General features: G+C 43.2%; 1 protein-coding gene across 2 annotated transcripts; it reads left to right on the forward strand.

Annotated features, from left to right (window-relative positions):
* Positions 1-3,656: 3,656 nt before the first annotated feature.
* On the forward strand, positions 3,657-9,560 carry LOC121549256 (syntaxin-11-like). Of its 2 annotated transcripts, none has more exons than XM_041861118.1 (2): positions 3,657-3,853; positions 7,872-9,560. In XM_041861118.1, the coding sequence occupies exons 1-2, from the start codon at positions 3,844-3,846 to the stop codon at positions 8,789-8,791; spliced, it is 930 nt and encodes a 309-aa protein (XP_041717052.1). In that variant the 5' UTR covers positions 3,657-3,843; the 3' UTR covers positions 8,792-9,560. The 2 variants fall into 2 exon arrangements, with proteins under 2 accessions (XP_041717052.1, XP_041717051.1); XM_041861117.2 differs by lacking the exon at positions 3,657-3,853 and adding an exon at positions 4,000-4,164.
* The last annotated feature ends 2,701 nt before the right edge of the window (positions 9,561-12,261 follow it).

The following is a 12,261-nucleotide window of genomic DNA, read 5'->3' on the forward strand; positions in this document are numbered from 1 at the left end:
AACACACAAACACACAATGCCTCAGTGATTAACAGAACTGTTTCACAGATCACAGAACTATATCAGGGTGTCATTTCTCAGGCAGAAATGTAGATAAAAATAATGAAATCCTGTTCCCCAAACAAGTGCAAGAACCACATAGTCAAGAATAGGTTAAATATACAAATAAAATAAAATCAATTAAAAACAATAGCACATCAACATAAAAACATATAAACATAAATCTGAAAGCGTTGCTCAAACTCCCGTAACAGTCCAGTTATTTTATCTTTGAACCGCTTCATGTCTGCCACATGTTGGGTCGCGCACACATTTTTCAGACAGGGGAAGTGAGCTGCATCACCACCGCAAGTTGCGTCTCCCACAATGACAGCTTCAACTTGAAAGAACGTATGCTGTCATAATACTGCGTGACAACTTTGTTGCGCCCTTGCAGCTGTTTGTTCAAGTTATTCAGGTGCTCTGTAACATCCACCATAAATGCAAGGTCCGGCATCCATTCTGCGGAATGAAATTCTAACACTGGTTTGCCCTTTTCTTCCATGAACTGTTCAATTTCTTCTCGTAAATCAAAGAAACGCCTCAGCACAGCACCTCGGCTTAACCATCTTACCTCAGTGTGGTATGGCAGGCCATAGATGTGGTCTTTCTCTCTGAGAAGGCTGTCAAACTGACGGTGATCGGATGAAATTAACAGTTTGGATGACCACCTTCATGACGTTATCCATCTTTAATGACTTGCAACACAAAGCCTCCTGGTGCAAAATACAGTGAAAAGTCAAAAAATCACGTCCTCCATTTGCAGATTGCACTTTCTCTCTGAACTTTGTCACAACGCCTGCTTTTTTTCCCGATCATTGAGGGCGCACCATCTGTAGCCAGGCTGACAGCGCGGGACCAGTCCACTCCGACCCTGTCCAGCGCGCCCGACCAGTGCGGTAAAAATATCAGCTGCTGTCGTTGTATCTGTCATCGGCACCAACTCCACGAACTCCCCGGTGACGGTCAATGTGTCATCAACTCCGCGGATGAAAAAATGGCCAGTTGTGCAACATCTGTAATGTCCGTGCTTTCATCAATTGCAACCGAAAAAACGCAATAAATGACTTTACTTTTTGCTTCAACTGGCTGTCCAAATCCACTGAAAGATCGGAAATCCTGTCTGCAACTGTGTTTCTTGTCAGGCTGATATTTGCAAAAGCCTGCCGCTTTTCAGGGCACACAATCTCCGCTGCCTTCATCATGCATGTTTTTACAAATTCACCCTCACTAAATGGTTTTGAAGCCACTGCGATTTCATTAGCAATGAGGTAGCTAGCTTTCACTGCAGCGTCACTGATGTCTCGGCTGTGAGTAAACACAGACTGCTGTTTCTTCAGACCCGCCAACAGTTCATTCACCTTCTCTCATCTCCGCTGTCCTTGAAAGTTGTCATATTTGTCGGCATGAAGACTCACATAGTGGCGACGAAGGTTATATTCTTTCAGCACTGCAACATGCTCTGAACACACCAAACATACAGCTTTCCCATTCAATTCCGTGATTAAATAGGATGACAATTTTTCTTGGAACACTCTGCACTCTGCGTCCACTTTTCTCTTTTTTGACAGAGACATATTGGGGCAATGAGGGTGCCAAAGCACATAATGTTAAAAGTAGAAGCCGTAATAAATATCGCGGGCAAAACAAAGTAGCTCATTGGCTTTACGTGCTTGACCTACTTGCTCTGCCCCGGTATAAACAGTTTGCTTGCTTAACACAATTGCTATTGCGCCATCCAGTGGACGCAATTGGAACAGCAGTTTATTTTATTGAAAAATTGCAGTGCATTTTTATACTTAAAAAAATAAAAATAAAATAATAATTTCAAAATCATCTCGCGGGCCGGATTAAACCCGTTTGCGGGCCTGATCCGGCCCGCGGGCCGTACGTTTGACACCCCTGGTCTAGACTGAGGGGAAATATACTGAAGTGGTCAGCCAGATCTGAACACAAAGCGACTTTTGTGCGAAAAGAAAGTTGCTGCTTTTCAATGGCATATGAGGAAGTGTTCATAAAATAATCGCCTTATTATTCCTATTGCCTCATAAAATGACAAAAAAAAATTCTAGGTTTTAAACAATTCAGTTTATGGTTAAATAGTTTCAAAATGTTAACTCCTTCTGCTCAGATTGCAAGGTGGGTGATGTTGCAGTGCGCCACAGGCACTGGCCTTTCTCTCCTACACTCTTAGAAAAAAAGGTTCCAAGAGGGTTCTTAGGCTGTCCCCATAGGAGAACCCTTTTTGGTTCCAGGTAGAACCTTTTTGGTTCCAGGTAGATCGGAGAAAGAGTTCTTAATGGAACCTAATAGGGTTCTACCTGGAACCAAAAAGGGTTCTTCAAAGGGTTCTCCTATGGGGACAGTTGGATAACCTTTTTAGGTTCTAGATATAACCTTTTTTCTAGGAGTATCTGAACGAACAGTGCCTCAAGTATGTCGACAGAATCATTATATTTGTCAAACATGACTGGCGTTTAGCCTATATATATGTAATTAAAAGTCTCATTAAAGTTTGGCTACATTTTCAGGCGCCTCCCTCATGTTAGCATGGTCTGGACATGACAGGCTGTAGCCAATACGCATAGGCTATCACCTACACTTCGACATGTAGGCTAATTATTTATGGACATTTACATACGCTTATTTTTTTCATAACATAACAGGTATGGTGCTCTGCCCTTCAAAGCTTGTGTTTGTCAGGTGAAAAAGGATCAAACTGTTTAGATGACATTCAAAATTAAATCAAATTGTATTTGTCACATGCGCTGAATGAAACAGGTGAATGAAAATGCTTACTTACAAGCCCTTAACCAACAATGCAGTTTTAAGAAACTTCATTGCTGTGATGGAGAAAATGATGTAACAAAGAAGGACAAATCTATAACACCCTCAAGAAAAATATCAGAATCAGACAACAGAATAGCTACTTAACAGAATAGCTACTGTTTTTCAAATCAATTTAATTGGCTATTTTGGTTAATGGCCTTGGTGCCCTGACAGTTTGGGCATCTCTTGAATGCCAAATGGCCTTGCCCCTAATATCACGAAATTCCAGGCCTGCCAGGGACCCCCTCCCAGGCAAACCGGTGACCCAGGGATCCGAATCATACATTAGCAACAAAAAAAAAAATTTCTCCACGTCTTGACTTATCATCAGGTGAATGATAATGGCAAGGAGAAATAATCAACATTTTAAAATGAATAGATTTGGTAGATCGTTTTTCATTATTTTGACCTCCCCACATTATAATTGGAAGAGGAAGTATAAACTCTAATATAGCCTATTATCTAGAAAAGGTAATTCCAAAGTCCAAACACATTTTCGCAGCCTATGTCTCCAGTCAGTGTAATTGGCTGCAATGAGTGTAATTCGCTCAATATTAGGTGTTGAGAAATAAAGTTGACATCATTATAAAGAAGACATTCTCCTCTTTTCTACTGTAGGTAGCCTATGTAATTCAAAATTAATGTATTATGTTGTTGCTAGCGATCTACTTTTTTGCGGACCCCCTGCAGTACCGGTCGAACAGAACACTCCTGCTAAAGCCTGAAAAACCTGTTTTCGGATGCTGTGGAAAGATCCTCATATTTTTCGTCCGGTTGTGACGCAAAGCTCTGGACAGCTGTGCGGTTTCCGACAATCTCTTCTACTTTCACTCGTCCCCAAAACGTACACAGCCTGCCTCACTGATGCCAATCTAACCCAAACTAAAGCACTCCTCCCAGTTCCGATATCTTTTATTATTTAAAGTGAGCTGGAAACCTGCTGGACCACCAGGGATTCAGGGATCTGGATTGGGCATGGCTGCAGGTAAATATACTTCACTGTCTCCTTTCACCTGAGCATTCAAACTAACTCAGCTTCATTCCAGAGACACCTTTGTCACGCCTCACGCGGTGTGTAGCAATTTATCACCTCGCTCCATGAACGTCAAATGGTGGGATAGCGCTAAAGATAGCAATGCTACGCCTAGGTGGGAACATTGTTCTACGCCGCGGTCAGTCAACACAAATCATCCGGAAGAAGTCGCACTGAAGTCGGATAGGATGTTGCGGCACTACAGGGGGCCTGAGTTGGAATGAAAACGTGTTATATTGGTAGCCTACATCATAACAGAACAGGTATGCTGCTCTGCCCTTCAAAGCTTGTGTTTGTCAGGTGAAAAAGGATCAAACTGTTTAGATGACATTAAGCCATCATTGCTGTGATGGAGAAAATGCTGTAATAATGAAGGACAAAACTATAACACCCTCAAAAATAACAGAATCCGACAATATATTAAAATCTTATTTGTTGGAATCAAGAGGGAATAGCTTTTGGGATTTCGAATCGCAAATAAACATTCAACATCTTTATTTTATCGATCTTTATGACAAGAATATCTCTCAATGCTCGAGACCTGAGGAGACACTACTGCCTCTTTTGTCAATATTTTAGATTAGCCCATAAATCGGATAATAACTAACTCTGTAAAGACCTTGTTTGGTGAGAAACACCACCCACAACTATTCTCTCTAGTTCAGACGTGTGTATGGTGCTGGGTATGTCAGACCAAAAGGAGGTTTCAGTATCAATGACTCTTTTCTAAAACAGGTGTGACAACTTCACTGTCTCTGCATGTTTATTTTCTAATTAAAAAGTTGCTTAATTGAACGGAGTTTAGGATAAGCCTTTATATTAACATTAATTTATTTAATCTCTCCTAGCCATAAGGGACTGACAGATGTAGCTACACCAATGGTTTAGACCGTTTGGCATTTTATGGACAGCTTCTCCCGCTCCGACCAATGAATGAATGCGACCACGCGCAACTGGCAAAAATGATTGCTGTCCTTTATGAAATGACCCTGTACATGTAAAAATGACCAAATACATTCACCGTTTAAAGCAAAACTACCAAAACTATTTCTTATGGTGAACTTGAACACTCTAAATAAAATCTGAATGATTGAAAATCCCAATCAGAAGTTGGATGTGAGTTGCGTCCACTCCGGTAGGCTACACAACTCGGGTAAAACCCCTTCTACAACGCATTTGGTGACAATGACCCAGCAAATTTCATTGGTTGTCACTCAACTAATAAAGCTTATGATTTTACATTGTGAAAGCCATTTTTTTCTGAATGCAGATGTACGAATAGCCTCCTACAACAATTAGAACAGGGATAGGCCTACCTCTCGTTGGCACGAGTTGTATGCATAAAAGTATGGAGACATTTTTTTTGTATGCACTCACTAACTGTAAGTCGCTCTAGATAAGACCGTCTGCTAAATGACTAAAATGTAATAGTCTACTGAACTGAAGGAGAGGACGCATCAATTTAGTCATAACAGATTAGGTATTTTCGGAATGAAACAATATGAGTAAAAAACACCTATTAGTAATGTTTGAATCGGTTTTCTGACCGATTCATGCTTAATTTGGATCGGTTTGGGCTTCCGCGGACCGATGCACTCATATCTTAAATATTTGAACCGAGACCGATGCGTATCGGTAAATCGTTACATTCCTAGTGTCTCCACATACACTACATGACCAAAAGTATGTGGACACCTGCTCGTCGAACATCTCATTCCAAAATCATGGGCATTAATATGGAGTTGGTCTCCCCGTCGCTGCTATAACAGCCTCCACTCTTCTGGGAAGGCTTTCCACTAGATGTTGGAACATTGCTGCCGGGGGACTTGCTTCCATTCAGGCAACAAGAGCAGTAGTGAGGTCAGGCACTGACCGGGGCAGCTCTAGCAGGGCAAACATTTGACGAACTGACTTGTTGGAAAGGTGGCATCCTATGATGGTGCCACATTGAAAGTCACTGAGCTCTTCAGTAAGGCCATTCTACTGCCAGAATTTGTCTATGAAGATTGCATGGCTGTGTGCTCGATTTTATACACCTGTCAGCAAACGGGTGTGGTTGAAATAACAGAATCCACTCATTTGAAGGGGTGTCCACATACTTTCTGCCATATACAGTGGGGAGAACAAGTATTTGATACACTGCCGATTTTGCAGGTTTTCCTACTTACAAAGCATTTAGAGGTCTGTAATTTTTTATCATAGGTACACTTCAACTGTGAGAGATGGAATCTAAAACAAAAATCCAGAAAATCACATTGTATGATTTTTAAGTAATTAATTTGCATATTATTGCATGACATAAGTATTTGATACATCAGAAAAGCTGAACTTAATATTTGGTACAGAAACCTTTGTTTGCAATTACAGAGATCATACGTTTCCTGTAGGTCTTGACCAGGTTTGCACACACTGCAGCAGGGATTTTGGCCCACTCCTCCATACAGACCTTCTCCAGATCCTTCAGGTTTCGGGGCTGTCGCTGGGCAATATGGACTTTCAGCTCCCTCCAAAGATTTTCTATTGGGTTCAGGTCTGGAGACTGGCTAGGCCACTCCAGGACCTTGAGATGCTTCTTACGGAGCCACTCCTTAGTTGCCCTGGCTGTGTGTTTCGGGTCGTTGTCATGCTGGAAGACCCAGCCACGACCCATCTTCAATGCTCTTACTGAGGGAAGGAGGTTGTTGGCCAAGATCTCGCGATACATGGCCCCATCCATCTTCTCCTCAATACGGTGCAGTCGTCCTGTCCCCTTTGCAGAAAAGCATCCCCAAATAATGATGTTTCCACCTCCATGCTTCAAGGTTGGGATGGTGTTCTTGGGGTTGTACTCATCCTTCTTCTTCCTCCAAACACGGCGAGTGAAGTTTAGACCAAAAAGCTATATTTTTGTCTCATCAGACCACATGACCTTCTCCCATTGACCGTCATCTTGAACTTCTTCCATTTTCTAATAATTGTGCCAACAGTTGTTGCCTTCTCACCAAACTGCTTGCCTATTGTCCTGTAGCCCATCCCAGCCTTGTGCAGGTCTACAATTGTATCCCTGATGTCCTTACACAGCTCTCTGGTCTTGGCCATTGTGGAGAGGTTGGAGTCTGTTTGATTGAGTGTGTGGACAGGTGTCTTTTATACAGGTAACGAGTTCAAACAGGTGCAGTTAATACAGGTAATGAGTGGAGAACAGGAGGGCTTCTTAAAGAAAAACTAACAGGTCTGTGAGAGCCGGAATTCTTACTGGTTGGTAGGTGATCAAATACTTATGTCATGCAATAAAATGCAAATTCATTACTTAAAAATCATACAATGTGATTTTCTGGATTTTTGTTTTAGATTCCGTCTCTCACAGTTGAAGTGTACCTATGATAAAAATTACAGAGCTCTAAATGCTTTGTAAGTAGGAAAACCTGCTAAATCGGCAGTGTATCAAATACTTGTTCTCCCCACTGTAGCGTATGTATGAAGGACACTTTCCTAATATTGAGTTGACCCCCCCTTTTGCTCTCAAAACAGCCTCAATTCATCACTACAGTTCTTGACAGAAACCGGTGCGCCTGGCACCAACTACCATACTCCGTTCAAAGGCACTTAAATATTTTGTCTTTCCCATTCACCCTCTGAATGGCTCACATACACAATCCATGTCTCAATTGTCTCAAGGCTTTAAAATCCTTCTTTAACCCGTCTCCTCCACTTCATCTACACTGATTGAAGTGGATTTAATAAGTGACATCAATAAGGGATCATAGCTTTCACCTGGATTCACCTGGTACGTCTATGTCATGGAAAGAGGTGTCCTTAATGTTTTGTACACTCAGTGTAAATGTGATGATGTTGATAGGCTTATCGCTAACAGCTCTGCTATCGCCCAGTCATGGTGAACAGCCAGGACCACCAGCAAGAGTGTTTTTGTTTGTGAGTGATCATGTCTACACCTCTATCACCTCCTCCCCCTCTCCTTCTCTCGCCCCAGACCCAGCCATGAGGGACCGTCTGAGCCACATGCAGGAGCTGTCCCAGTCCAATGGCCATGTGGAGCAGATGGACTATGCCGAGTCCAGGGAGTCCGTCTCCGGGGACTCCTTCAGCAATGTGGACCTGGAGGAGGAGCTCCCTCACCAGGCTGTGGTGTGGGACAACACCCCTGAACTGGAGGAGGTCTTCTCCCAGTCCCAGGAGGTCCACCGTGAGGTCCAGCTTATACGCCTGGAGGTCAAACGTCTCCGTGAGCAGAACTCACTCGTGCTCCAGGGCACCACTAGGATGTCGGACGTTAAGAGAGACTCCAACGCCATCGCGGCTGACATCAAGGCCCGCGCTGAGGGTGTGCTGACGTGCCTCAAGGACATGGACGCCGCAGTGCGGGTGCTGGAGGCAGCACACGGCTCCAACGCCGCCTTGACTCGCATCGCCAGGACCCAGTACGCCTGCCTGAGTAACGGCTTCCGCGATGCCATGTTCGACTACAATGAGGCAGAGATGAGCCACAGGGAAAGTTGCAAAGCCCACATTCAGAGGCAGATGGAGATTGTGGGGCGGGAGGTGACTGGTGAGGAGGTGGAGGAGATGATCGAGACAGGCCAGTGGAACGTCTTCAACGAGAACATCCTGTCAGAGGGCAAGACGGCGCGCTCAGCGCTCAACCAGATCGAGAGTCGCCACCGGGAGCTGCTGGACCTGGAGAGCAGGATCCAGAGCATCCATGAGATTTTCCTGGATGTGGCTCTGCTGGTGGAGGAGCAGGGCCCCATGATGAACACCATCCAGTCCAATGTCCAGAACACAGATGTGGCCATCCAGGAGGCACTGGTCAAAATCAGCAAGGCCAAGCGCCATGACAAGAACAACCCCTTCAAGAAGATGTTCTGCTGCTGCTTCCCCTGCGTCAACTGAGGCAGAGACTGATGAGACTGAGGAAGAAGACTGGGCAGTGTTGTACTACTCAGTCCGGTCTCGAGAAGGTCTTGTCTTGGTGTCCGGTCTTGACTTGATCTCGGACAGTGAGGACTCAATTTCTTCCTGAGACCAGCCGAGACCAGCGAAGTACAACACTGATAATTATCTGCTTCCATTTAGCTAATGCATAAAAGCGCTTTGCCAGGCCAAATATATACACTCCTTTCTTGAAACATTAATATCTTATCGCCTATTGAAACCTGGGAATCCTACTTTACTCTTAACATTACTGTCCTTTACTTTCTTAGAAACATATCCTCAAACTTTTGTCTTTATTTCCTTGACTCCCTGGTAGAGAAGAGTGGGGGAAATTGTTGGAAAGTTGTGGCTCACTATTAGAGTAAGGGGAGACAGGGGAAAATTGTAACAGTCTTTATATCTATTATAAGACATGTTTGCGCAGTGGAGAAACCTATTGGACCTAGGCCTTCAGTGTGTGACAGGCTCGTGATTCTGAAAGGACAGCAACCATAATACCAGCGCACTCATGTAGGAGAGTGCACTTTTTGTAAAACACAAAGGGCCTGTGGTGTAGTGGAAGCTATACGCAGGTATACACCCTATACCCACTTTGTTTTTCAGTGGGCATTGCCTATACTCGCTTCTTAATCTCTTCTGTTGCGTATCAAAGTAGTGTAGTGGAGGTATATGACTTACTAATTATGTAATACAAGATAAATCATCCACAAAGTAGCCTACACATATCGCAAAGCACGTGAAATACAGTGGGGGAAAAAAGTATTTAGTCAGCCACCAATTGTGCAAGTTCTCCCACTTAAAAAGATGAGAGAGGCCTGTAATTTTCATCATAGGTACACGTCAACTATGACAGACAAATTGAGAAAAAAAATTCCAGAAAATCACATTGTAGGATTTTTAATGAATTTATTTGCAAATGATGGTGGAGAATAAGTATTTGGTCACCTACAAACAAGCAAGATTTCTGGCTCTCACAGACCTGTAACTTCTTCTTTAAGAGGCTCCTCTGTCCTCCACTCGTTACCTGTATTAATGGCACCTGTTTGAACTTGTTATCAGTATAAAAGACACCTGTCCACAACCTCAAACAGTCACACTCCAAACTCCACTATGGCCAAGACCAAAGAGCTGTCAAAGGACACCAGAAACAAAATTGTAGACCTGCACCAGGCTGGGAAGACTGAATCTGCAATAGGTAAGCAGCTTGGTTTGAAGAAATCAACTGTGGGAGCAATTATTAGGAAATGGAAGACATACAAGACCACTGATAATCTCCCTCGATCTGGGGCTCCACGCAAGTTCTCACCCCGTGGGGTCAAAATGATCACAAGAATGGTGAGCAAAATCCCAGAACCACACGGGGGGACCTAGTGAATGACCTGCAGAGAGCTGGGACCAAAGTAACAAAGCCTACCATCAGTAACACACTACGCCGCCAGGGACTCAAATCCTGCAGTGCCAGACGTGTCCCCCTGCTTAAGCCAGTAAATGTCCAGGCCCGTCTGAAGTTTGCTAGAGTGCATTTGGATGATCCAGAAGAGGATTGGGAGAATGTCATATGGTCAGATGAAACCAAAATAGAACTTTTAGGTAAAAACTCAACTCGTCGTGTTTGGAGGACAAAGAATGCTGAGTTGCACCATACCTACTTTGAAGCATGGGGGTGGAAACATCATGCTTTGGGGCTGTTTTTCTGCAAAGGGACCAGGACGACTGATCCGTGTAAAGGAAAGAATGAATGGGGCCATGTATCGTGAGATTTTGAGTGAAAACCTCCTTCCATCAGCAAGGGCATTGAAGATGAAACGTGGCTGGGTCTTTCAGCATGACAATGATCCCAAACACACCGCCCGGGCAACGAAGGAGAGGCTTCAGAAGAAGCATTTAAAGGTCCTGGAGTGGCCTAGCCAGTCTCCAGATCTCAACCCCATAGAAAATCTTTGGAGGGAGTTGAAAGTCCGTGTTGCCCAGCGACAGCCCCAAAACATCACTGCTCTAGAGGAGATCTGCATGGAGGAATGGGCCAAAATACCAGCAACAATGTGTGAAAACCTTGTGAAGACTTACAGAAAACATTTGACCTGTGTCATTGCCAACAAAGGGTATATAACAAAGTATTGAGAAACTTTTGTTATTGACCAAATACTTATTTTCCACCATAATTTGCAAATAAATTCATAAAAAATCCTACTATGTGATTTTCTGGAATTTTATTTCTCATTTTGTCTGTCATAGTTGACGTGTATCTATGATGAAAATTACAGGCCTCTCTCATCTTTTTAAGTGGGAGAACTTGCACAATTGGTGGCTGACTAAATACTTTTTTTCCCCACTGTATATTCACATGCACGCAGCACACATAGCCTCGTTTCAGCGGAATATCATCTGCAGGCAGCAAGAGCGCGCAGCTCTCAACTGGTTGTCGTGTGGAGCAGCTCACAGAAGAGTGACATCGGTAGCCGGTAGGTAGGAAAGACGTTTCAACTTATGATATATACCAGTAAATGCTAACTAAGGCAACAATGGGTTTGCAAAGAAGGTATTGTAGGCTATTTGCGATGCGCAATTCAGTCATCATGGCTGTTTGCATGAACATTTAGGATTTTTCATACAGGTTGCCTGCCTTTCCTTCACTCAGGACCCACTTCTCCAGGCACCACTACACCACTGCATAGGACCGATGGAAAGACAGCAGTTCATTCACTCAGACATAAGCCAGTAGGTCCCACTCATAAGAATACAAAAATACAACCATTAGGCTAAGCATTTCCCAATTGAAATGTACAACTATTACTTCCCATTGCAAAAAACATTTCATGTTTATCACAAAGTAACCGGTGATCTAAAGTTTAAATTCAATAATGTTTCACACATAAGTTATTTTCAAAGTGATGGCTACCAACAGCATGCGAGCTGCAATAAAACCCACAGTTCCACTCACCAGATGATAATCATTTAAAACTTAACTTCTTGTTGAAAGTTAATTCTTGAAAAGAGAGAAGCTAACAAATTAGCAACAACATCCTCTTCGATAACACCTGCAGCAGCCGATGCAAACTAGCCTACAACAAAAGCTAGCTAGCTAGACCATGGGAAAACTACTGCTCACTATTGCACAGTGACCTCTTGGCCTACAAGAAGGTAGATGTTTCCATAAATGTTGTAAAACGATCCCACCCATTACAAGTTACAATGTGATTGGTTGATTTCACTGTCACTCCAAAATGTTGCCCTAATATAGTTGAATGGAGATGCTTTCTATGGCATTTCTGATAGCCTAGCCAATGGCTGATTTAGCTAGCTAGATTTATCTCCCCAGAGACCACCAAAGAAGAATCCTGATTGGATATTTTTTTCTCTTCGGTGTTAACCCTTTCCTTTCTATCAAAAACTGAAGAGATTCATTCAGAACATCATTGAAAATAATA

The sequence above is a fragment of the Coregonus clupeaformis genome, chromosome 33, assembly GCF_020615455.1.
Source record: "Coregonus clupeaformis isolate EN_2021a chromosome 33, ASM2061545v1, whole genome shotgun sequence".
In the NCBI taxonomy this organism is placed as follows: domain Eukaryota; kingdom Metazoa; phylum Chordata; class Actinopteri; order Salmoniformes; family Salmonidae; genus Coregonus; species Coregonus clupeaformis.

What these genes read in the sequence shown, in the direction of transcription:
- LOC121549256 (XM_041861117.2), top strand. Translation starts at nt 4,122, where the DNA reads ATGAAAACGTGTTATATTGGTAGCCTACATCATAACAGAACAG. An exon ending in CCTACATCATAACAGAACAG is followed by an intron (nt 4,165 to 7,871) that starts GTATGCTGCTCT and finishes CTCTCGCCCCAG; the next exon opens with ACCCAGCCATGAGGGACCGT.